This window comes from Colias croceus, chromosome 3, assembly GCF_905220415.1.
Source record: "Colias croceus chromosome 3, ilColCroc2.1".
NCBI classification, from domain to species: domain Eukaryota; kingdom Metazoa; phylum Arthropoda; class Insecta; order Lepidoptera; family Pieridae; genus Colias; species Colias croceus.
Genome location: NC_059539.1, coordinates 7,751,608 through 7,779,227, shown reverse-complemented (window position 1 = coordinate 7,779,227; position 27,620 = coordinate 7,751,608). Strand labels below are relative to the sequence as shown.

The 27,620-nt window shown below is 35.3% G+C and overlaps 1 protein-coding gene across 2 annotated transcripts; it reads right to left on the bottom strand.

The window, feature by feature from the left end:
* Positions 1-124: 124 nt before the first annotated feature.
* LOC123706115 (junctophilin-1) lies at positions 125-27,446 on the bottom strand. Of its 2 annotated transcripts, XM_045655272.1 has the most exons (8): positions 27,065-27,446; positions 8,596-8,807; positions 5,757-6,034; positions 5,327-5,500; positions 4,769-5,103; positions 3,017-4,517; positions 1,487-1,693; positions 125-1,317 (listed from the first exon to the last, which is right to left on the bottom strand). In XM_045655272.1, exons 1-8 carry the CDS (start codon positions 27,292-27,294, stop codon positions 1,231-1,233), a joined length of 3,024 nt encoding a protein of 1,007 aa, XP_045511228.1. In that variant the 5' UTR covers positions 27,295-27,446; the 3' UTR covers positions 125-1,230. The 2 variants fall into 2 exon arrangements, with proteins under 2 accessions (XP_045511228.1, XP_045511229.1); XM_045655273.1 differs by lacking the exons at positions 3,017-4,517; positions 4,769-5,103; positions 5,327-5,500; ... (1 more) ...; positions 8,596-8,807; positions 27,065-27,446 and adding an exon at positions 1,850-2,247.
* Between the last annotated feature and the right edge of the window lie 174 nt (positions 27,447-27,620).

Here is a 27,620-nt window from a genome sequence, read left to right as displayed (position 1 = left end):
GGCAATTTATGTGTTTACGTTAATCATTGTTTACAAAAATAGCGTTTGTTGCTACTCTTAATTTCATTATGATTTGTACTTAAGTAAATGGGAGCAATTAGAGCTAGATAAGAAAAACATTGCATTTACTTTTGTTAAAATACTTTATTTGTGAAACGTAGATAAAATCGATACAAGTAAGTTATTAAAACTCTTACGGGTAACTTATATTTTTTACATAATGAAACTGCGAAAATTGTCTTGCATTAAATTAACAATAAAACGTTTGCACGTGTCTCCCCACAAATTTCGTTGTACCAGTACCAGTACTTACATCAACAGTCTCATTCACACACTTCATGTTAATTTTATTTATTAATTAAAGGTAAAACATAATTTTAATTGATCGATATTATATAAACTTTAATAACAATAAATTGACGTTGTTTACAATATATTCTACATTTTTGAAAACGTGGCGCACCAATAAGTCGGGCTTAGATGTCCGAAACTTTTTGTAAAAGTTAAGTACATAGGTAATTATTATACAACATCTCATTTATATTAATTTATATTTACTTTAAAAATATATTTAAGAATAAAAGAAATTTCACTTTCTCTTTAAAGAGAAGAAAATAGTAACACTTGCGTAAACAATTTAAACAAAACATGAAACAATAAATAAACTTTGTGAATTCTTATGCTACATGAAGGCTAAACAATCTGATTTTATAATTATTTACAAATATATAACGTAAATACTAAATACATATATAAATAATTTTCTTTTGGGTAACTTTAATGTGCGTTATCGTTTACAAATATATCGAAAACGTTTATTTTATATTTTTTAATATACTTTCCCCCGTATATACGAAACAGCAAACGCCTACAATATGCAGGCTAATCAAAGCGATCTGTTATCCTTAAATCCTACCGACGGGACACCAACATTTCACTCACACGTGGTTGCTTGTTGCGATGTAAAAGGTGGGGCTTATTTGCACTTCGATATAGAATTTTGTCGTACATAACACACATAAACACATTTTCAATTAACACTTGCAAACCGAAGTTCCTTAATTATTAAAGGAATAGTTTTCTTTGCGTTTCTTACATTATATTTGTTTGTATAAAAATGTTTTATACAAGGATCGCAAAAATGTTATTTGATTGAAATATAGTACAAGAAGGTATAATTTAGTGGCATTATTGTGATGTATAAAGGCGCGGGTGCGCCACTCGCCGACGCTACGTGAGCAGCTTGAAGAACATTATCCCTAATGAGATGTTAATAAATAGCACTAAGATCACTAATTGCTGCCGCGAGAACCAGTCCTGAAAGTTAAAAAAAAATATTTTAATAACAGGTGTCATCTAAGTTACAAAAGAAGTCAGAGTCTGTAAACAACTTATTAGATTTTTACAAGAATTAAAGTTAAGGGCAATAAACTTCAACAAAAAGATGAAAGATATACAAATCAAGTAAGTTCCAATTCAACATTACCTTGACTTGTGGACTGACTAAATACAGAAGAGGGTTAGCCCTCAGTTTTTCGGATTCCTCGTGCATTCGGCGCACCTCCTCTCGTCGCGCGGACCCCAGCGCAGAGACCTCCTCGCGCGACATGCCACCACCGTCGGGCATCCTTGGCATCCCTGCTACGTCGGGCAGAGACTTCTTACGCTGCAGCGTTTGTGGCGTGCTAAGCATCTGAAATCAATTAAGATATCAAGCAAAAATGCCTAAGTGCCTTTTTTATAGAATTTTATATAGACCGATTGAAGACAATGATTCAGAAATTAATTAAGCCTCGGCGGCATGATAACGTGTAGTGATTGATTGATTCGAGTCATTTAATTATGATACCTCAACGGGAGGAACGTTAATCCAGCTCTCACTGGCACGCCGGGCCAGAATCGCCGGCGAGCACATGAGATCTTCATCTTCTTCTTCCTCCACGTACCACATGATTTAATCGACCTCCACTGTCACTTGATTAGATTTAATTCTAAATGTATAATGGTCGAAAAGTTTAAATTCGCGAGACTATTATATTATTGTTGATTTTTAATTGGATCATATTGTCGATAACCTTAATTTTATGACCCTTATAACAAACACTTAATGGTTTTTGTTTATTTTATCAAATATTCGGAATTTCCTATTTATATCTAGCAAGGAGGTGATGCGCGGAAAGCGGCAACGAATGACTGTCTCAAATTAGAAATAGAACGGGCTGGCGAGCTCCCGCCGCCCACCGCCTACTGAGCCAAACGTAACGTAGGTACAACTATATACACTATACATGCATTAAGTGTTCCTATTCATCACTTTCACGACTTGCATTATACTCAGTGGTTGTTGTACGGTATTCAATTAAATGATACTTATTAAATTACACATTTCAATGCTAATAACGTGTATTAAAAGTCATCGTTATATTACTTCAGTACGATATTTTTAATGGTGTTTTTTAACCTCTTGTACAAATGCCAAATGCTTTTAGTTAGTGCGGCTATTACATTAGATGAAATTTGTCACATTTAGTTTCAGGCCAGAATTAGACTAATTCTAATGAACATTTTGTTAGTCTTTGTTTTTATTAATAGACAGTAGGTATCCATGAGTAATATGTATTAATAACAAAAAAATAAAAAAATAAACAATCTATTAAGTACTGTACTAAGTATTTAATAAATTAATAGATATCATTATTTTTCTGATCTAAATCATTTATTTTAATCTTCAATACTTACTCTGAAATAGAGTAATAATCCTTAATTTAGAAATATTTAAGAATGCGTGTATGAAGTAAAAATCTAAAATCTAAAAATTATAACATGAGACATTATGAATCATTTCATGGTGTACTTTCCATTCTAACTTGAATAATTGTCCAATTAATAGAAATTATAGTTAACATATCGGTTATGGCTGATTAATTGATAATTAATAGATATAAGTGGCTTTACTGTATGTCGGTTTAGTACTAAGAAAAATAAGATAAAACGTAAAAAATAAAATATCTCTCACCTTACGACCTCCGCCACCGCCACCGCCGCCGCCTCCTCCTCCCATTGGTGCTGGCGGTGGAGGTGTTGGGTTTTGAGTAACATACAAGCTCTCCGTACGTTTTGGTTGATATGGAGAGGGTGAAATTTCTTGTCCGAGTGTTCGCTTCCTCAATAAATTATCATCAAAAGGCTGGCTTTCTCGAGATGGCGCGCGGGAGATAGATCCCCGGCCAGAGGCTAAATGTCCATTGCCTGCTGGGGTCGCGGCACGGGAAGGAGGGCGTGATGATGATGTCGGTTGTGGTGCTATAGAGCCAGATCTTGAACCACTACTTGGAACTGCAGCCTCTACAGACGGTTGTCTAGAACGTCTTCCGTACCTGTCTACACTTGAATCTCTACTTGGTGGTCTTTTATAGTGATCAAAATAATCAATAGATGGTCGACTTGTGTTTTGCCTAGCAACTCCTTCACCATTCATTACATCTTGATCGGTAGGAGCCTGTCGATATTGTTGTTGGTCTATATTTTGTTGGCGATATAATTGTTGGTCAGGAGCTTGCCTATAGTTTTGTTGATCTGCTGGTTGCTGTCTATACATTTGTTGTTCTGGTCCCTGTCTATAACCTTGTTGGTCAATCGGTTGTCTGTACATTTGGGAATCTTGCTGTCTATAACCATGTTGATCTGTGTTTTGCATTTGCCTGTCCGATAACGGTCCTTCTGAATGAACGGTACCTGTTCGTAACTCATTTCTACCATACGCCGCTGTACCGCCGTCCACGTACGCATTTCCTTGAGGATCGTGTCTCGGTTGAGCTAGAATACTTTGGCGACGGGGTATTCCTGGCCCAGTATTCCATTCTTGTGGAGGCATTCGTTGGTTACCTGATGGCCGAGTCGCTGAAGACAAACGTCTGTCTTGATTAATGTATTGTTGATTGCTTTGGTCGATGTTTTGTTGCTGTTGTAAACGATAGGTAGCAGCTTGGTTAAGTGGAGATGAACTATACATACTTGTCGGCTCGCCTGTATATTGTTTTTGGCTATCTATACCTGGATTTTGTACATTACTAGACGTGGCCCACGTGTCTTGTGAGGGGTTATAGTAGGAGTCATAACTAGTTCCTATATTTCTCTCATCTGGGTTGTAAGCGGTATTGTTTGCAATTCTTGGATCGACTGATTGCCCCGGTTTCGTGTATTGCGCAGACGGTCTTCTAGAGGAAATCGCGTTTGGAATTTTATTCATTTGAGGAAGTTGTGTATGTGTCGGAGGGATGTGATTTGGAATGCTCTTTCCGTCCAAGATCTTTTCAGATTCTTGTACTGGGGGTGCCGTTACATGTGACTCATAGGGCTTTTGCCTATATCTTTCTCTTAAACCTATTCTGTCAAATCCAGGATGCTTGAAGTCAGGAGCAAACTGCTTAGCAGTAGCTTGTGCTATATCACAGTCTTCTTTGGCTTGGTCTGCCGCTTCATCGGCTTGCTCGGCTTTCCCCCGGGCTGTTGCTGTCCTAAAATAAAATAAATAAAGAACTATCAAAAATAGTTAAAAAAAATAATTTATCTGTCCATAGTTCATATAATAAATAATTAATATACGACTCTAGTTGCTAATGATCATTATTTAAAAAAAGTTTAAAAATTTATTGAATAAGTACAGTTTTATGAAATTGAACATTTTTGGGACTTCCAATTTTTTTATTTATTTAGAACCAAAGTGGTTTATTTAATGGAAAATTCAATGCAATAATGTGCATGTTACCTAGAAATAGCGATATCAGCTTTTTGCAATGCAATTTTAGATGCCCGTTGCGCAGCATTTACTGCTGAGTCAATTCGTTCTCGAAATTTAGCTGAACGCATTAGGAACATATGTTTGCGTTTCTGGCTGGTTATGAGGACATTATTTTTATATTTTCCCTCTTCCCTTGTCCCATCTCTGAATGTTGTTACACCATAACCATACTTTCTATTCGAAAACCATTCACCCTCGTATCGAAGACCATCACTGCGTTCACTTATGCCAAAACCAGTGCGTTTATCATTTTTCCATTCCCCCATATATGTTTCCGTTACACCGGCATCTATGTGTTCATCCTGAAAAATATTTTAATTATAGAAAACATATTTGATAACAATTAATATTTCCCTACTTTAATACACATAAAGCTTGAGCATACAGAAATATTATTCAAATTTAACAAGAGAAGTTTCGATCATTCAAAAGCATTTTAAGAAACTTGTTTATTGGTATTATGATTATATTCCGTTATCACAAATATATTGTATTTTCTTAAGCTTAAAACGGTTTTCGACAAACCTCGACTATGAAGCTAGTATTGGAGTTGGTATGCATAGAGACGCGAGTGGTGGCTGAATGCGTGCTCTCGACTGACGACACCCAGGATGAGGCCGAGCCCCCCGAGCCTCCAGACCGCACCGAAGCTGTGCCCCGCGGGTCCAGGTCGCCAGCGCTGCGCTCTCTGCGAAACCTCTGTGGACAACGAAGTAATAATTATTTGTATTAGTTCATTATATCAACGGTAAATATGGTTACTTGTTTTTAGGATATCTTAGCGTTTATAGCATACTTTTTTATCTGTCGTTTAGAAGTTAGTAACGTGTTCTATCTTTGAATATGCTCGTTGTATTTGAAAAATTCACTATTTTTTATGAAAATTTATTCTAGCTTAATTTCTCAAGTATCATTGTATTTATTTAAGCTATACTATACTATTTGTGGCTCTTACATTGAATAGTCCTTTTTTGGTTTTTTCACCCAACGAGCCCCTTCTTCTCGACGGCTCGTCGGAATTGGTTCTAAGTACGAAGCCGCCCCGCGCTTCGTCCATGCGGTTGTTTCGCCTGTCGGACGGGTCGGGGATGCCGGTCGCGTCCGCCAAGGACGACATGGAGCCGCGGTGCTCGCGCGCGCCGCCGCGGTAGTGCGACGCGAGGCCGAACGGCGCGGACGTCCTGACGCCGTACCCGTGCCGGAGGCCTCGCATCCATTGTCCTTGATATGTTCCTGCGTTGTATATTGTATTAGAAAATGACAAAAACGCAGAACCCCCCTTTGTGAAGTTGGTTAAAAATAATGTAATTACCCTCATTCATCACATTAGAAATGTGTACTGTTATAGTACCTTTTTTTTTTTTTTTGTGGGGAAATCTTACATAGATACCCACGGCCTCCGGGGAAGCGGCCGTGGGTTATGTCGGATTCCTACCGACCAAAACGACGGGGCCACGGGTATGTGTAGAATTCATCCGAGACCCCATCAGACTGCTATAGTACCTACGTACACGTTATTGGCCTGGATTAGAAAATTTAGGAAAACGATCCACTCCAATCCAATTACTTTACGCATGGCTTATAAAGGTTACAATCAGTGCTATGTTTATTTAAAAAAACATGGATGGTATCCTGATGAAATAGGAAATAAGCTTTGAGCATAAAAAAGAATGATCATGCATAATAAAAAGCAGTTTAAATTTTTTATTGTAAAAAAATAAGAGATAGTTATAACTTGAATAGTGTAAACTTGTTACCTTCACAGTTAAACGATCTTATATTAATTATCCCTCAGCGAGATCATTATTCCAATCGACGGGATGATAAATTCAAGGCTAGGCTATCGAGGTCGTTTCAATATTAATTATTATTCAACCTGTATTATGTATATGCAAAATCACTATCGTACTATTCATAGGAGCTTCGCGATTTCTATTTTGTTAACTGCGGAATTATTTCAGCTGAAATAAAAAAGGCAACGAAAAAAATTCGAAGCCGAAAAGCTTCGTAAGCTGCAAAACGTCAACTCATTTACAAGCTTTTATTTGACGTGCAACGTATCACCTATATTGTTGTAAATTGTAAGAAATTTCATTGTAAATCAAATTAAGATACGGATACGATCCGTATTTTCTTTATATTATTTTATTTATTTAATTTGGTTACATTAGATAACATTATTTTTGCAAGTGATATGCAAGTGATATTATGGTTTCTGATAGAAAAATGCAACAGAGCATATCATGGTGAATTAAATTTGAAAGTTATATAAACCTTGCATATTGCCTTAATTCCGCAATAAATCTCCGAATGCTTTTAATAGTCCCTAAAAACATTAAAGAATCTAGAAGTACAAATGAGCATAGAGTATAGCAACTACGCACTATAGGCATATACAATTTTGTCTATACATTTTGTTTGTTTTGCATGTTTTGCATGCTTACATTTAGCGGGAAAGATGAAACGGATTTCTTGATCTTTTGTTATAGCATGAAACAAGCCGTCGATAAGCTTATGTACCGTTGCGGCGCGCAAAGCAGGCGTGCCCATGCTAATTTTAACCGATGAGGGCCGCAGATGGCGGGGCGTGCAGGGCCAACTCACTGAAGCCATTCACGTGTACAAAACAGCTGAAAAATGCTTATTGAATTTCCCCATCAGAAGCTTTTTAACATACAGCTGTTGCTCAACACTTGTATCCATAAATCAAGACCATTCCCCTACTAATAATTCGCCGTTTCAGACTAACGTTTTAAAATCGGCTATCATATTCAGCAAAAGAATTTGGATTATCAACGTTACTTCTGAAAATACTTCCCACATGATTAATTTTGGCTTTATAATTATATGAAGCTTATTTAAATCGTATTCGTGAATTTATGAATGACGAATCTTAATGTGGTCGTGACTCAACGGCAGGCGTCGAAAATTACGTGACGTTATCGTAGTGTATCGTAGGTACCTATCAAAAATTTATGTACCAATATACAAAATTATTAAATTCGTAAATAATCTAGAATAGATAATATATAAAATGAAACTTAAACAATTTGTTTTAATGCTGTTTTTATACAAGAATCCACCTGTTGTTTTAAATATAAATAGTTACGGCGTTTTTAAAACTCTCCCATACCACATTTGCGAGATTTTAACAACCTATTTTATTCTTATTTTTATAATGTATAAACGTGAACGTAACTATATAACATTTTATTTTTTTACTCATAGGAATGTGTGGGCATGCATTGTATAAGCGTTTGGGGTTTTCTTTTTAGTTCACATACTCATTATGTAGGTCATTGGGTGATATTCATGTGTGTGCTATTATTAAGCTGTCGAGAGAAGCGTACCAGGCGGATTTAAGGCATGTATGGGGAAATTAGTTTGCCGCTATAAAACAAGATAACGACCGGTAGACCGAGCTTTTATGAATCGTTCCAAACGATGACTAATTTATGAAAACATGTCCGGCATAAAAGCTACATTTTTTCAATAACTGCTTACAGACACAAACGTGTCAAAAGATGAGTCAAAATTATTTTTAATCACAACAAATATAGTAGAGATAATTTGGTAGGTACATTTGTAATAATTAAAGTAATACATTTTAGATACTTTAACAATAAAGTCTGTGTTTCTAGCTGATATTTTGTATCGCTAATTCGTTGCCAATCTGTTTTTAATTGTTATGATTAAAAATCCAAAGATTACACAACACAAGTACGTCACGGTCATGTAAACTGAGGTATTTTTGTCGGCATTCAAATGATTTGGCAATGAGATTGTGTACTGACCGCCATCGGCGTACGTCTCTGAGCCGTATCCGTCTTGCAGTCCGTTGGCCCAGGTGCCCTCGTACTTGGCATTGCTGGTGGTGCTCTGGCGGACCCCGTAGCGGCCCTTGTAGCCCTGCGTCCACTCGCCGCGGTACAGCCAGCGGTCACGTGTTTCCACGCCCAGTCCGTGTCGCTTGCCGTTCTGCCATTGTCCCTCGAACGAGCTCCCGCTGAAAAACGAGGACAAAAATTACTACAGCGTAGCCAAATTTCATTGTATAGAAATAAAAACATATTTTATCCTTGTTGCGTGTATTTGACATACGGTTTAGTTGTTTTTTACCAAAGTCTGCTCATATTTTATTCTTCTCAGGACATGATAATTTTTAATTTTTATCTGAATTTATCTCCTCTTGGTTATTACACAATGTTATTTTTACCGCCATTCCGATCAATTTCTACAAATCATACAAAAAACTGTTCTATTGATAGTTCTACAAAAGTACTATTTAGGTTTTCTAAGTTCTAACTAAAGAGAAACCAGACTTCAATAACCTAGGTTAGTTAATTAACCCACTGTCAGTGTCTGTCAACAAGCACTTGACTAAATAATAGACTCCCGACTGGCCTGCCAACAATGCATAGAGATATTAAACTTTCCCGAGACCCGAGCAGGGAGTTTTATGCAAATTACTATCATTTATTCATCCAGTGCTCCCTAGAGTGAAATTCAACGCTGTCGAATAGAGCTCACAGATCCGACACCGTTAATATACTCTACATATTATCTAAAGAACATGGTTTCACCATCACCACCAAATTCTTATAATCTTTTTGATGCTTTCTTCACTATGTATACTTATCTGTACTTTTTTAAATTTCCTAATATGAGACTAATAGGACAAAATCCTGGCCAAATGTAATAAGCTTAATTGATGAATCTTTAGTTTTATTTAATGGTTCAACTAAAGCTCTATTAAAACATCAAAGCCTAAATATGACAATTATTAAGTAGGTACCAAAGAATACTTATACTCTAAAAAAGAGGTAGGTACTAGGTACCACAATATACAGATACATACTACACAGGGTATTGAGGGGGATCGATAGTAGCGGGTGACACATCCACAGATTTTGAATAACAAAGATACATAGTATAGAAAAACGTTTAAAGTGATGTCATTTCACATTAAATAAATATCGATTGTTTCAGTTTGTAGCCCTTTCAATAAATATATTTGTAAATACCGTATCTGACTACAAGTTAAAAAGAGACTATTTTTTAATTTCTATAGATAATATGGCAGTATCAGTTTTAAATTATGTTGACATATTTTCTACCAAAATGATAGCTACAAATAGTACCTATTAGGAGTCCAGTCTGTTTAAAGATCGCATCTATTTTTACGCAATCTAGAAGAGCACGAAAATATAAAAAAAGGAAACCTTAAAAAAATCTTGTTTAAATTTATGTGCATAATTACGTAAATATTAGGGAAGAAAAAGATAGATATTATAATTATTGTATTTTTATCGATACGTGGCGTCTCCACTTTGTCAAGCACTAAGCCTGTCAAACTATTTTCTTTGTCTTCCTAAAACAAAAAGGTAGAGGTTCTATGCTCGTATAATAATAATTTTAATTTATTTTTGCATATTTTGTGTTTTTTAATTTAATTTAATTTATCATTTTAAAAATAATTTAGTAACTAGGTATACCTACATACAAGTATTGTAAATTCTGGTTTAAAATAATTATTGAATATATATGTATAATACAAATATCAAGCATTATAAATAATTTAGGTACATTAAATAGCCTTCGGCGTCCATAACAAAGCCAGATTTCGAAATATAGCACTGATAAAAACGTATTTACTTTTACAAGGTGTATTAATTCGGATTGTTTCTTCTTGTAAATTCATATTTAGGCTACACCATTTTTGTATTTTAACGGGTTTTAATCTCCAAATTACCACAAAATCAACTGTGAAAAAAAGCAAACAGAAATATACAGGCCGAATTGATAACCTTCTGCTTTATTTTTCAAGTCGGTTAAATATCAAAAAGTAACAGCCCTATAGCTATACGTCATAATTTCATGGGGGGGGGGGCTTAGTTTCCTAAGAGCGGGCGCGCACGAGCAACTTAGTTGCCCGGCAACTATTTTGTCTCTGTCGCTGTCTCCTCGCAAAGTTTTGAACGATGCGCACACGAAAGCGACAGCAACGCAACTTTTTCTTTAAAATTTTCTGCATTTATCAACATGGATTTCGAAGAGACGGTTGTGGTCTGTGCTCTTGTCCTTAGAAACCGAAGACGGTTTTAACGAAGTTATTTTTATTTAATACTTTTTAGTGTATTTTTCAACACGAATCAAACGAGCCCAAACTCGATAAAGTTGAGTCAATATATTACTAAGTTCCTATGGCCACCTTCCGATTCCATCATCAAATCAGCTCTATGTCATGATAATGTTTCATCGCTATCCAATTTACATACGTATACAAAATTTCAGTTCAATCGGTTACCTGGAAATGAATCAAAGTTACTTGCTACATTTCAATTAAGTCATCGAGATCAGACAAAAATGCTCACAAAATAAAAACTACTGGGCTTATCCGAATAAATTTTATGGGACCAATCCCACACCATTCTGCATCAAACAAAAAAAGAGTCACGTAAATCGGTTCAGAAACCTCGGAGTAATCGGTGTACATACATAAAAAAAATATACCGGCCGAATTGATAACCTCCTCCTTTTTTTTGAAGTCGGTTAAAACTACTGTGTACGAGAGTAAATACGTTGACATAAATACGTATTATCGCTACGCCGGTTACGCGGCAACATTTTTGTCGCCGTGCGCGCACTTGCATTGAAACCAATAGATAGGGCGACAGTTGCGTCGCGGGCTTGTCTCCGAACCCGCGGACAAAAAAGTCTCCCGGGAGTTGCGTCGCTACGTACGCGCACTTTCATACTAGCCCATGGCTGAAGAGACAAACTAGTTGCGGAGACAAAATAGTTGCGGAGACAAAGTTGCTCGTGCGCGCTGGCTCTAACTGTATGTACGTAGTATATATCTGTCAACTGTGTAGGTACCTTAGGAAACTACCGTTAGGAAAATAACAAATGAAGAAGAAACGATAAATCGATATTTAAGTTATCAACAAGAAAAATGAAGTACTGGATTAGTGTTGTTTGTGAACTTCATACTTTTAGCTACCCTATTTTAATTGTATGAATTGTGCAAAGATTTATAAATATTATATGTACATCAAATTAATTCAAGTGGCAGAATACCTACATATTATAAAGCTGAAAAGTTTGTTTTTTTGAACGCGCTAAGCTCGGGAACTACTTGTTCGATTTGAAAATTCTTTCGGTGTTAGATAGCCCATTTATTGAGGAAGGCTATCATCTCGCTAAAAGGAGCAACAGAAGCAACAGGAGCGGAGTACTGCGGGTAAAACCGCGGAGCACAGCTAGTCTTACAGAAGATGTTTTACCTATTGTGTTTATATAGAAACAAATTATCGAGATACGCCCTACATAAGATCTCTTATTAGAGGCTATGCTTCCAAAAAGCAAAATAATTTCTAGACTGACTTTTTATTTTTTTTGTGTGTGGAAAATTTTATAAACTTATTGGAATAAATTTATACACTTATGCATATGCTCATATTGTGTTTATACCACAGCTAGATATTAGTGTCACTACAAAAAATTTCACATCCATAAAATCTGTATTACAACGAGCTGCATGGAACTTTGTAGAAAATACTGGGTAATGTCTATCTATTATGGATTTAAAGTGTGAAGTAGAGCCTATAAATCGGAGGTGTGCTCTATCATGCCATCTTCGCCGATAACAATAAATATACGAATCAATACCTGTTGTTGTGGAAGTTTCCACTAAACATAATAGGTACCATTTACTCGTAAGAAAATATAAATGTCAGCAGTTTGAAATTAAAAACTCATGCTTTCATTATGTAATGCGCTAGTAACCTACCTACCTATGATATTCATAATAGATGCAGAGTTAAAAACATGAAAAATTTAATTACGTCTATAGCTTGCAGGAACCACAGGAATTAGAATCCACAGGAACACAGGAAAAAAGTAAGTACTGACTAATGTCGCTTGAAATGAAAACTTATAACTTGAAACTTGAACCCATAAGCTTTTCTATACTTAACTAAAAATTGCTCAACCTGGCTAACGAAGTTTTCATATCAAAAACAACAGGAAACTTCTCTCAAAATACTGACACACTTTAAAAACGATTAAAAATAGTAAATACTACCTGAAAAAAAAAAACAAAAAGTTCTGTCCGTTTTATTTGTACGTAACTTATAATATCGAGGTACACATTTAGGTACACCGATTGCAACAATATGGAGTGTGATCATCACTCCACGTGTAGCAAATAGTTTTGCAAATGCTACCATTAAACCAAAAACCGAAACATATAGAACATAAAATCAACTAAGCAAACAATTTTAAAGACACAACTAACAAATTATACATAACTAGCTTTCCGCCCGCGGCTTCGCCCGCTTTGTCAAAAATATAATAAATTATATACTAAAACTTTCCTCTTGAATCACTCGTGTCAACAAAACTTCAAAAAAGTTTCTGTGAAAAAAGTTTCTATTGAATTCATTTATTACAAAAAATGTGACAAATGAGGAACCGCTCGACCGATTTTGTGCAAACTTCACATAAACCATCTACTAAATATGCCGACCAAATCCTAAGCATTTGGTTTGGATAGGTGAGCCCGTTCTTGAGTTATGGAATTACAACGAAAAGTGGCATTGATTTTTATATATATAGATATTAGATACGTCTACGAGACGGAGGCGAGTGGACTCATAAAGTCCTCTTAAGGTACAGAAGCCTTTGCCATAATTCCTTTACCAAATTTTATTTTCAAAATTCATATGAAATACATAGGGAACATTTACTGCAATACTCATTATGATTATGTATTTTACTTCAGGCTCATTCCACAATTTGGCCCATCGAGATTCTACCAACAGCACAAATAGAAGAATAATATATATAAAAACAAAAACAAAAATCTACAGGAAAAATTCGCATATATCTTATTTATCAGCATTAGGTTCCAACGACTAGAGAGCGCTTCGCTCCACTACAACCTATGTGAACGCCTACGTCGGAAGTCTACGCGGCGGAACATTCAGTTAAAATACATTTATATAACTACCTACTGCATTTTTAAACGACTCTCAAACCGTATGCAATTATTTTATATGGGTTAATATTGTTGGTGAAAAGAGTTTGTATAAACAAATGTGTATGTCAAATACCTATGTGTCATCTTATAATTTCCCTCTTCCGTCTTTACCCTTCGTACTACGCGCATCGTCTAATAAAGAATCTTAAGTTTATTTAACAATCTTTGCTTTTTCCTGCCCAAAACCCATCAGGTTATGGGCCCAGGACGTTATCTTTGCTCTGTATATAATTATTTTTGAGTTTTGGCAGAATAAAAGTAATTTTATAAATAAACTAAAACGCCCGTCCATACATGTAAAAATGGCGACATCGACATCAGTTTCGACTTTAGCTCCTGTGGAGAAGTTGAGCGGCATAGAAAACTACAGTAATTGGAAGTTCCAACTGAAAATGCTACTCATTCACGAGGACTTATGGGACGTCGTTTCGGAAGATAAAACTGAAGATGTCAAAGATGCGGCTCATATGAAGAGATCTCAGAAAGCTCTTGCTAAGATCTGTTTGTCAGTAAAGCCCTCGGTTTTTACGCATGTAAGGAACGCAGAGACGGCGCGGGATGCATGGATTAATTTGCAAAAGGCGTACGAAGACAAGGGGTTGTCAAGGAGACTGAGTTTGCTTCGTCTTTTGTTTGCAACAAAATTATGCGAATGTGAAAGCATGGAAGCTTACGTTGCGAAGATTAGCGACCTAAGTCAACAGCTGAACGATATTGGTTCACCTCTGGAAGACGATTTCGTTGCAGTTCTCTTACTGAGTGGCTTGTCTCAAGACTTTGATCCACTCATAATGGCACTTGAAAATTCTAATATCAAGTTGTCGAGTGAAGTGGTCAAAGCGAAGCTCATGCAGGAGAAGCATCGACGTGATGAAAAAGGTGACACGAGTTCAACAGCTTTGGTGGCGGCACGTAAGAAAATCAAATGCTTTAAGTGCAAGAAGCTTGGTCACTTCTCGAGGAACTGTAAATCTGTGAAACCAGTTAAGGCGGAGAGCTCAACAAACCAGTTACTATTGACAGCATTATCAGCTTGTGTGCAGAATGATATATGGTTAATAGACTCTGGTGCGAGTAGTCATATGTGTCATGACAGGAATATACTAAATAACTTTGTTCCTGGTTATGTGTCTGAAGTCAAGGTGGCTAATGGTGAAAAACTATTTACTGCTGGTCGTGGTGATGTAAAAGTAAATTTGAAATTAGGCATCAAAACAATCAGTGAAGTTTATCATGTACCGAATTTAGCTACAAACTTGTTGTCAGTCAGTGCGTTCACTAGGAAGGGTTTTAGAGTTATTTTTAATGAAAAATGTTGTAATATATTCTATGGTAAAAAGCTAGCAGCTACAGCTGTACATAAAAATGGTGTTTATCAATTAGAAACTGCAGAATCTGTTAGAGAGCGTGATCTGTGTGTGGTAGGATGTGGTGGCTGTTCTATGTTTTCAGGGAATAGTGTAGAATCTGCAACTACCAAGGTAAATACAGAAGCTCAAGATTTAGTGCAGAAGAAAGCATCTGAGAGCTGTAAGAAAGAAACTGAGCTGAGTTTCCAGGCGGCTGCTAACTCTGTTACGCAGGAGACATGGCACAGGAGACTAGGACATCTCAATATGAGGAGTATGCATTTGTTAATGAAAGGTATGGCTAGTGGTATTACTTATGATAAATCACAGTTCAGTCAATGTGAAGCTTGTGTTAAGGGGAAGCTTAGCAAATTACCTTTTCCTAAGAAGGCACAAAGTAGGTCAAATGAACTGTTAGGTGTTGTACACAGTGATTTATGCGGGCCTATGCCAGTGAAATCTTTCGGTGGTGCTAGTTACTTCCTCACGTTTATTGATGATTGTAGTAGGAAAACATGGATTTATTTTCTGAAAAATAAGAGTGAAGTTTTCGATAACTTCAAACATTTCAAGGCAATGGTGGAGAACCAAACCAATAGAAAAATAAAATTGTTGAGGACGGATAATGGAGGCGAATATGTCAATTCTATATTCCAGGAATATTTGAAGGATAACGGCATCATTCACCAGACTACCATACCGCACTCGCCTCAGCAGAACGGTGTTGCTGAGCGGGCCAACAGGACAATCGTCGAGAAGGCTCGTAGCATGTTACGAGACGCAGGCTTAGATGGGCAGTTCTGGGCAGAAGCGGTCAATACCGCTGTTTATTTGAAGAACCGGTCCCCTACAAAAGCAGTCTACGGTAGCACGCCAGAGGAAAAATGGACTAATGAGAAGGTGAATCTTAGCCATTTACGTATATTTGGTTGTGTGGTTTATGCCTTGACACAGAATCGTAAGAAATTAGATTCAAAATGTAAACCTTATATTTTTGTAGGATATTGTGAAAATAGTAAGGGTTATAGATTGATTGATCCAGAGAATCTCAGCAAAATTATTAAATCAAGGGATGTTGCTTTCTTTGAAAACAAATTCTATACAAAAAACACTGAAAAATGTGAAAATGGTGATTTTTTCATGATGATAAATAATTTACAGACTGAGAATTTAAACTCAAATGATTCTCATGTTGAAGTGGCACAGTCTGAAAATTCACTATCACCAGAAAAAGGGGAAGAAAATGAGATTGTAACTAATCCCAGAAGACAGTGTATTTTTGAGTTAGATGACTCTGACAGCAGTAGTTCTGTTGATCCTTCCGATGTCACTTACATTCCAGGTGAATCGACACTTGAAGATGCGATGGATACATCGGAATATGACAGTGCGTGTACTGCAATGCTGACATGCATTGGAGATGAACCAGAGACAGTTCAAGAAGCTCTAGGAGGGGCTGAAGCTGTTCACTGGAAGAAAGCAATGGCTGATGAGTATCAATCATTTATTAAAAATAAATGTTGGACATTAACTGATCCACCTAAAGATCAAAAACCGATTAAGTGCAAGTGGGTTTTTAAGAAAAAGAAAGATCTTGATGGAAATCTAAAGCAGTATAAAGCCAGATTGGTAGCTAAAGGTTTTACACAGCGCTATGGAATTGATTACGAGGAAACTTTTTCTCCAGTGGTTCGATATTCCACTATTCGCATATTATTGGCTTTAGCAGCTGAAAAGCAGATGGATATCGATCATTTGGATGTAAGAACTGCTTTTCTAAATGGAGATTTGCAAGAAAAAGTTTTCATGGAACAACCGGAAGGTTATAAAGTAAAAGGCTGTGAGCATAAAGTATATAAATTGCATAAAGCAATTTATGGCCTAAAGCAAGCTTCGAAGTCTTGGTATGAAAAGATAAACCATGTGTTGGTTACAAAACTTTGTTTCAGAAGACTGTCCTCAGAGCCCTGCGTGTATTTTAAATCAAATGGTGAAGAATTAGTCATCATTGGGTTGTATGTGGACGATATATTATTATTTTCAACCAGAAATTCACAAATGAAAGTTGAAATAAAGAAGAAACTCATGCAAGAATTCGAAATGAAGGATTTAGGGCCAGCCAGCCATATACTTGGTATGCGCATCACAAGAAACCAAGATAATATCTATCTTGATCAGTCTAGTTACATAAAGAATGTTTTAGACCGTTTTCATATGACTGACTGTAAGCCAGCTCAAACTCCAATGGAATCGGGATTGAAACTTGTAAAGGCTGATAAAAAGGAGGAGAATTTGGAATATAGAAATTTAATTGGTTGTTTAAATTATATTTCAGTTAGCTCCAGGCCAGACATCGCGCACGCGGTAAGCATGCTGAGCCAGTATAATGATTGTTATGATCAGCGTCATTGGAAGGCCGCGAAACGCGTGCTACGGTATTTAAAGGGTACTGTAAACTACAAACTTGTTTTTAGTAGAAGTGGTCTAGACATCAATGGGTATATTGATGCTGACTGGGCTTCGTGTGAGGTCGATCGTAGGTCGTACACTGGGTTTGTGTTTCAAATTGGGAACTGTTCTGTATCGTGGGAAAGTAGAAAACAGCGAACAGTCGCTCTTTCTAGCACAGAAGCAGAATATATGGCTCTATCAGATTCTTGTAAAGAAGCGTTATTCATAAGAACTCTGTTGTATGAATTGTTAGGTAGGCATTGTTCTGTTACGATTTTTAATGATAACCAATCAGCACAAAAATTGTGTAAGAATCCTATGTATCATGCTCGTACGAAACATATAGATGTGCGGCATCATTTTATAAGAGAAGTTGTAAAAGATAATATTGTTAATCTGAATTATTTGTGTACTTCTGAAATGACTGCCGATATTTTAACAAAACCACTTACTAAAGAAAAGCATTATAAGTTTGTAACGTGTTTAGGTTTACAATAAATTTGTTAAATTCTTAAATTGTAAAACTAAACTTGTTTAATGTTGTACAATAATTATGTATCTACACATTTGTTTAAGGGCCAGTGTTGGTGAAAAGAGTTTGTATAAACAAATGTGTATGTCAAATACCTATGTGTCATCTTATAATTTCCCTCTTCCGTCTTTACCCTTCGTACTACGCGCATCGTCTAATAAAGAATCTTAAGTTTATTTAACAATCTTTGCTTTTTCCTGCCCAAAACCCATCAAATATTACTTAACCTATAATTTCTTAACTAGTATTTGAATGAAATAAATAATAATTCGTTTGAGTTTTTAGTCTATAAGTTGGAAAATGAATTACATACATATATAAAACCGTTTGCCTACGGCTCAATTTATGATACTTTGAATTTTAGCCTCTTGATAAGAATCTACTTTCTTACATATAGTGAATAAATAATTATTATGTATTTCAAAATGTGGGTTTTATATAATTAATTACCTTTCTACGAAACACTTTTAATGATGTAAATTGTATAGCACTAAGCAGCTCTACATAATATTTGCGAGTAGTATAAAGACTCGTAGCCGTCTACGTGTAACCTTTCATAATTAATATGAAATTGAAATTTTATTCCACGAAAAGTCTCATGTGACCATAATTAAGTATATATACTTAACATTAAGAAATGTTACTGGACTAAGGATTTTTATTTATTTGAAACACCTACTTACCTTCTACATGTTTTTCAGTGATTAATATGATAGATAAATGCAGAAAACCATGCAGTAATATAAAGACACAGGTAACTAGTAAAATCTACAATTCCTTGGAGCATTTAAAATACAATACTTCTAAAGTCAAATTAACTAATAGAAACGGCCGTTTACGGCTGCATGTCTTCACACTCGGAATCACTATAATATTATGATATTTCTCCCGTTGACCTAGCGTAATATGATTTGGCAAGATGCAGTGTCATGTAGCACAGCATTTATCAATATATTGGGTCAAAACTGTTTTCCAGCGGCATACGTGATTATGAAATATAACTATGTATTATTGAGAGGTACTTGTGTGATACATACCTATACTAGAAACGAAGAAAGCAAAACAGAGAACGTGAAAGTTTCGATAAATTCAAACAACGTCAGATGAACGCCTATAGCGAGCAATACTAAAATTCCTTTCAGATTTTATTAGTTACGGTAAGATAATGGATTGGTCTGTTCCATAGGCGAATATGAACAACCCAAGCTTAACCTCTATTTATATCGTGCGAGTTGTAGGTACATCAGCGCTCCGTAACGTAATATTGCAAGTTTAACCGACAAAGCTCTAATAAACAATGACCTTGAACGTAAACTAGGGCGGTGTCACCTATTCCTTAATTATTCACCCTTGTTTATTATGTTAATGTATTCTCGCTACCTCCTCCCCATCGACGTCATAAACAAGCTGCCCACAAAAAAAAACATGAATAAATGTTTTAAAGTGGTAGTCGACTAAAACTTGTAGGTGTAATAATTCTTAGAATTATCAAGGAATCATGTTTTTATTTTAGTTTTTTTTGCTATATCTTTAATCTTTATAATTTGAAGTTATCATATTAGGGTAAACGCAGGTATTAACGACCCCTCTAAGGCAATTTCAAAATCAACCATATTTTTTAAGTATACTGGTTCTTCTAAAGATTTATAATTTCATTTTATATGCTAGTGTTATGTATAAAAAATGTATTTATTGAAGCAAATACATTCTAATAAAGGATTATCTTGTAAAAAATAATTTACAATGTGACTTAGTCGATTGTTGCTATTACCGACCCATAAAAACGGCTGTGAAGCTATTAACGATTTTTATGCAGCTATTCCCGATCGTATGTGAGAGGAAGCCTTTTTCCAGCAATGGAATGTATAGAAGCTAGTGATGATGATGATTACCGATCTTAATAAAATGAAATAAAAATGCAAATATATTCGTATTTTTTTATTGTAGTTATTTTTAATAAAACAAATGAGTACTTTTTAGTAATGAACTAAATAATTACAAACTTTTAAATTAATCAACATAATACTATTAATATATGTACATATATTAAATTAAGGATTTCAAACTCTAGGATATTTCGTTATGCTATTTGATTGATTGCTTCGGCGAGTTGTGTTTTACTGAATACTTTTCGCCGCTTTCGTGGCTCCATATTTCTGGAAAAAATATACCTAATTATATGTTTTATGTTAATTGAACCTAAAAAAAATATAATTTTTAATAGGCACCTATTATGTCATAAAAGTAATAAAAATATATTTGCACGCTCAATTACGAGCGGAATGTTTAAGGATCAATATTATCTGTATATACAAACATCTTTATTCTACATTCTGCAAATAAAGCAATTTGAATTTGAATTTGTAGATGAGAAACTAAACAATCTATATTCGATCGGTAATAGCTTCCTATAGTTGCTATTGCCGACCCACATGGGTCGGTATTAAAGTATGTAAGTATAAACCTAAATTGTATTACCGACCCATAAAAAAATGGTTATTTTAATTCATTTGACCATCAGACTATAAAATAGATTATAATTGATTAATGTCATACAAAATATGAACAAATGCATATTGTTTAAACAAAAAAAACAATGATTTACTACTGTAACTATTCGATAGGGATCCTCGAAAATATCATAACTTTGTATAAATTGACAACGCTAAAAGACACAACACTAGACAAAAAAGTTTAGTCGCTAATAGATTTTTATGAAGACTCATAGCTTAGATTTAAACTGGTCCATAAGACCACTTGTGTTAGTGTGATATAATAACATAAAAGAAAATAAAACAAAAAGTTACGTTGCTGCCATTGCCGACTTACGGGTCGTTGATACCTGCCACGACTTAAACTGGTGAAGCTAACACCGTCCCATTTTAATTTTAAGTTTTATCGTTTCAAATTACTTTTTATTAATAAAATGTTGTAAGAAATGAAAAGTTGACACTTAAATGCATTGACATTTAGTAATATAAATTAAAGTATAGATGTCATTTGTTTGTAAATGTCTTAAAAAGATACTCACAGTACTTACCCGAAGGAACAACGGAACAGTACGACACGTCCTGCTTCCACGCTACCCCGCAGCAACTTACGCATTTTAACTCTTTTTTGCTCAGTTACTCACTCTAACGTTAAAGTATACGATGCTCAATTAATACATTCGTGTATAACTTTGCCTACCTATAGCTAGAATAGTTCTGGAAACGTTTAAATTTCGAATTACTTTTATAGGTCGGTAATACCTTCAGATTTTCGATGGGTCGTTGATAGCTGCGTTTACCTTATGAATATTTACTTTATATGGATGAAAAAATCTCTAGTTCATATAAAATATCATTTGTTAAAAGTTAAAACTATATAGGGTAATCTATAAAACCCGTTCCTTTAATGTTAAAGGGCGCTACGTAGGGCGGATTTTAAAAATGTCTGTGAACGTATGAAACACGTGTATTTTATCCATTAGAAGCGTTAGAAACATTCACTTATATTTACTTGTCCTATACGTCAGATAACAAAGTTGTACTTATTAGTTTCAACAATACTACATTCTACAACTCGTTACAGAATGCTACAGAGCAGCGTCGACCGCCCACGCCTATGACGCACCAACGCTTGTCACGAAAATGACAATGAGTTTAGCTATGGGTAGATTCAGAAGTATTTTCGTGACATTATCGTGATTCCAAACACTTTATATTCACTTATCGCCACGATACTAATGTGTGATAATGAATAAACAAGCTTATTCGACGTTTTACGTAACAAAAATCATATAGGTATCTACATACATACACAACAACAATTAATTGAAGCTATTAAAAATGTTGAATTAATAAACAGCGTACTAATTTAATATAGCTAATGGAGGCTAAGCTCTGCCGTAGGAAGTTTCCCGTAGTTTTGATAGAGTATCAAAACAGGCGTTACTCATAATTGTTTCAAATAACTGTTCGGATCGTTCGCGGAATTCCAGTCAGCTTAGTATTTTAAGACGATTGCGTAGAAGTCGTAGCGAATGAATGAATTAATCTAATATAAGTATATGATTAATTTATTATATGTATAAGGTGATTACACATTGCTTTTGTTATCAAGAAACAAGTTCTTAAATATCCTAACTATCATAAACCTGCGCCTATATTTTATTAATATCAAAGTCAGCGACATTAATTAATTTTTCCTGATAATCACATTTCGATCGTGTAAAATCAGAAAGAATATTGTGAGTCACAACTAATTACAACCCAGTTGCCCTGCCAATGCACCTAGACAATATTTGGCACTTGTGCTGGTTACTGGCTAAGAAAATGTTAAAAAGTATTAAAGAAAAATGGACTGTGATATAAACGGTTTTAGTTTGTAGGTTAACCGAGATTCATAAAATAAAAATGGGCCAATTGTCGTTTTATCAACATAAAAGTAACTTAAGTATTAAATTTATGATGCGGCCTCGTATGAAATTCATTGTTGTTCTAATAAATCATCTGCTGCTGAATCTGTCTTCATTGGTATATTTAAGTTTAACGACATCATAAGTAAAAGTACCTACAATTTTGTCTTCATAGTTGTCATTTATATGATATCGTGATATCTACTGCATAAAATTTATTAGAAATTTAAAAAGACAAACATAAACAAAAAATAAATTCGCTGTTAAAGTCATGACTGGTATGCAAGTTGGTTTAGCTATGAAACTAGTATGATTACCTAGCATTTAAATAATAACTTTTGAATCTATAATATAGTCATACTTTTAAATCATAATTCATTTAAAGCCGGTACCCAAAGTTTGCTTTATTTCGCGCAAATAGCACGCACGTTGATTAACTAACTCTAAGACATCAAATTTGTGTTATTATTATTATAAATTATATTACTCCTAATATTAGCCGATAAAGTTGTTTAATCTTTGCGGAGAACTTCCCTAAATAAATGACTCAACGTGATGCATAAATTGCGTCTGCATAATTATAGTCAATACAACATTAATGTTTGTACAAATACGAAATTTCATGTTAACTATAAATTTTAAAAGGTTTTCAAACTCATTCATTTTATTTCGTATTTATTATAAAACATTATATACGCCTGTAAATACCTAAAAAGAATAGATAGAAGTAAACGTCCGTAAAGAGATCACCTCTCACAAAAGAAGACGCGAGCTTTTTTCAAACAAACACGGCATATACAACAACGTCTATTTAACTACAAGCACACTGAAGTCTGAAAGTGTATATAGGCACCTACAAAGATAAAAAAAACAACTTCAAAAAGAAGCATTAATACCAGTTGCATATTTTACCTTATACAGGAACAAAAGTTTATTTTTCAACAGGCCAGCAATTGTCAAGTAGCTAACTTTCCTAAGGCTTGCAGATGCAACCAAATAGGTCAAGATGGCATGTAAGAGGCTTCCATTACACTTGGAGCTTGGTTTACTAACTAGAAGTCATTGTGAAGATGTGTACCTAGTAGTTACTTAGGCGACGGTTGGGACCTATGTATTTGACCTGATTTTTACTCCCCTTTTATTTTTTGATGTCAATAAATAAAAGTCTGTAATTGTTAAGAACATATTTTTTGTCATATTAGTTAAGGTTTTTTAATGTTTATACCCTGAGAGTTGGGACCGACTTGGTTTAATGTTCTAAGGCCTAAGCTAATGGAACCGACCAAAAGACCGCATTCAGTATAAGGAACTGCGTGGTACGTGGTTTTATAGAAAACTAGAGGTCCGCCCCGGCTTCGCCCGTGGTACATATTTCGCAATAAAAGGTAGCCTATGTCCTTTCTCGGGTATCAAAATATCTCCATACCAAATTTCATGCAAATTGGTTCAGTAGTAGTTTAGGCGTGATTGAGTAACAGACAGACAGACAGACAGAGTTACTTTCGCATTTATAATATTAGTATGGATTAAAAAAAGTGACGGATTTAAATAACAATTTAACGAGTAATCTAATTTCGCTCAACTTACTACATAATTACTACTAATTTTACATAATATGTAAGGGCCCAACGGTCAAGGGACTTAACAGCAAAATAATTTCGGCCTTCGGGAGAATATGGAGGAACTTCTGTTGTCGTAACTAAACGACTAATTTCAGTAAAACTACGTAGAGCATGTGCTGTCTTTATTTCTTATTATCTTAGCGAGCTTGACTTATATTTATATATTTTATCACTGTTTCAGTATGTAGAATAAATATCAACAAATAATCTATACGCAATATTTCATATGTAATTATGTATATTGACGTTTTAGACATTTGAAGCTCTTGTTAAACCTTAATGCCTTATTTGATCCGGGTTTAAAACATAAAAAATACTCAGGGACAAACTAAACTTTCAAGTTCATGCAAATAAAGTTGAACTCTCTATTAATAAATAGATAACATAAAGATTTATCAATCCAGCCAATTCTAGTTCTATCCTAAAAAAAGCGAGACTTTAATTAATGTCGATTCCATTATTAAAAATGGTACTTAACTATGTATATTTTATTTTTAATAATAATTGAATAGCTACTGTTGTTAATGAATAGGTACATACCTATCAACTATCTTTGATCAAATACCGATTTGAATCTAATGAATACTTTACAAACAAAAAAAGAATCATTAAACTTGCCAGAAGCAATTGCACTTAGTGGACCATCGGGGTCAGGGGAGCATAGGTAAAGGTCAGCAAATTAATGAAAAAAAGTACCTACATATGTAAATTATATATAATTAAAATAATCGTTGAGTAAAATATTACAGAATATATAACGCAAATAAAGGAGCTTTTGCTGCAGATTAAACATACTTAATACACAAACTATCTAAGTTATTTGTTCACAGACTCTCTCTCTTATTTTACTTTATAGAAGCATTCTTATTTTGTTCTTGACTAATCTAACACGTCTTGAGTAGCAAAATTTGAAAAACATAGATGCCTATCTGGTGTAGATGTCTCTACATATCAAAACGTGCTGTTTTGATATTATGTACAGTAGTAGAGTATGCTACACGCAAACGTAAGTACCTAAATATTATAATTCTTGTTTAACATCGCTTAATATACTGAAGTAATCAGTATATATACTTCTCTCATTACGATTCCATGCCACTAATAGATAATTTATTTAGTAGTAGTACCTATGGTTTTAAACTTACGCTATATGTTCAATGTTTTAATATTAAAATGTACCGTATTTTGTATAATTTTGTTCTTCTTATAAATTTTAAGGGCGCGACATACGTGATTAAAACAAAATCAGGTAACTCATAACTGATGAGATGATCGTAGGTGGAGGGTATATATTATACCGTATAAAAATGATATTCATATAGATTATAGAGGCATACAGCTTATCACATATCAACCACACGTCCTGTGTTAGGCATTATAGTGGTTGTTATTTGATAAGCAGTTGGAATCTTATGTTTGCCTCAATATATTATGTAGGTATTGTGTTACACTTCATTACATTTGAATAGACTCTTGTGGACTCAAAACACAAAATTGGTAGTGAATATGATCACGATGTTTCAGCAAAACAAAATACCTACAGGCCGAGGCATTTGCATGTACGTAGATATTATATTAGAGTGCTTTAGAAATTAAAGATATACCTACATTTTAATCTATATTTATCAGAATCCATCTTAATTAGTATCAAATAATTAATTATATTAAAATTATCCTTAAGTATATACAGGCTAGTTAATTGAGATAAGAATTATAATGTACTAACTAGTGTGGTTAAATTATTTAGGTAGTTGTGGTTTAACGTATAGTAGGTACAAAATATAAACAATGTTACTGAAATTCCGAAGTGCAAATGTTTAATATCTATATTTTTTTCTATAATTTTCAAGCAATTTTTGTGGATAAAGTTACCGGTCAATGACAGTCGTTGCATTTTGGCACTATTCAATTTACCTAAAGAAAAAGCGTACCTATATGTAGGTATGGTCCTTGTAGGCAATGTTATCTATTTTTTTCGAACATCCCTAATGGGGCATAATTTTTTGTTGATTGATTTTATGTAAAAAATGAATTGATTTATTATCGAACGATACATTACTATAAGTAAGGTAAAGCACACAATGTCGCGGGTTCTCTATTTTGATGGAGCAACGACCCGGCGAATGTGGGTTATACGAGAGCAGCCGTCCGCCGAGATTTATAGGAAAGCCTGGCACAGCAACGCATTCTGCCAGAGCCACATACTGTTTGATGTGTGTATATCTCATCTCATAATATAATACAGACAATCATTTATTGAAACTCAGATAAAAGCACACATTAGGTATTGATGAGTAGCCCCGTTTCAATGATTTATGGTTCGGATGTTGTGGGGCGTATGAACGTTTAGGGCAACATAGAGATCTGACTTTATAAATAAAATGTAATGATTAGTTTGTTACATCGGTTATTGGAAAGAAAAAATGCACTGCATATTGTCTTAATTCAGGGAGCTAGAGTTTTCTTATTTTAAAGTCACATGTCAGTCCCCGTGACTGACAAATTGAACATCTGCACTACATTAGCCCCAATTACATTTTATAAAATCGCGTTTTGCTTCCTCTCATACAACATTGGCATCTATAGATCTGTTTACTACTATTATAATAGGTCAATTGATACGAGGTCCCGGACAATTTTGTGCCTACGGATAGTGTTATCAGTATCTTATCATTATCAAGCGCTACTGATCGATATGTAGATAGATATAGTTTCTCAACTGACTGAAGCATTAGGCACTTTCACCGCTGTTACACGCGTTTTCTAGCGAAACACCGAACTCAATTATTAATAGCGGACTATTTTTGGAGCGGCTTCGGACGCGGATTTCGGGCATGTGCGAGTCCCGGGCTGAGACACTATCTCACCTGGGCCAGGTGTAGACGCCGGATACTTCGAATCCGAAATGCCAGGAGCCGGCATACGCTCCTTGTCCTTTTGGTCCAGTACACACACCGTGGCCATGGGCTTTGCCGTCTTCCCAACCACCACAATACGTGCCACCATCGTCGAAGTCGAATCGGCCACCGTTGAGGCCACGCTGCGGGGGGTTTCCGCTAGCGGCGTGCGCGGTGTCGGCTAGCTCGCTCGGCTGCATCACGCGAAACCGTGGTGGCGCGGAGGGGAGGGCCTCCCGCGCGCGCCCTCCGCCGAGCTCGCGGTATAAATAAACATCAGCTGGGCATGTCGCGCCGTGGCGCGCCGCCGAGTGAACACCACGGCGGTCCTGCGCGAGGAGTACTGCCGCCGCTGAGCAGCGCCCGCCCGCGCCTCGCCCCGCCCGCCCAGCGCACTGCGCAATCCACACGCTTCACAATACACTCACTTCTGTATTCTCTACTAATCACACTCTATTGACTTCATTGCAATACATTGCTTTTAGTCCACAATAAAGCGCCTGCAGAGTGCAGTTAATAAATAATA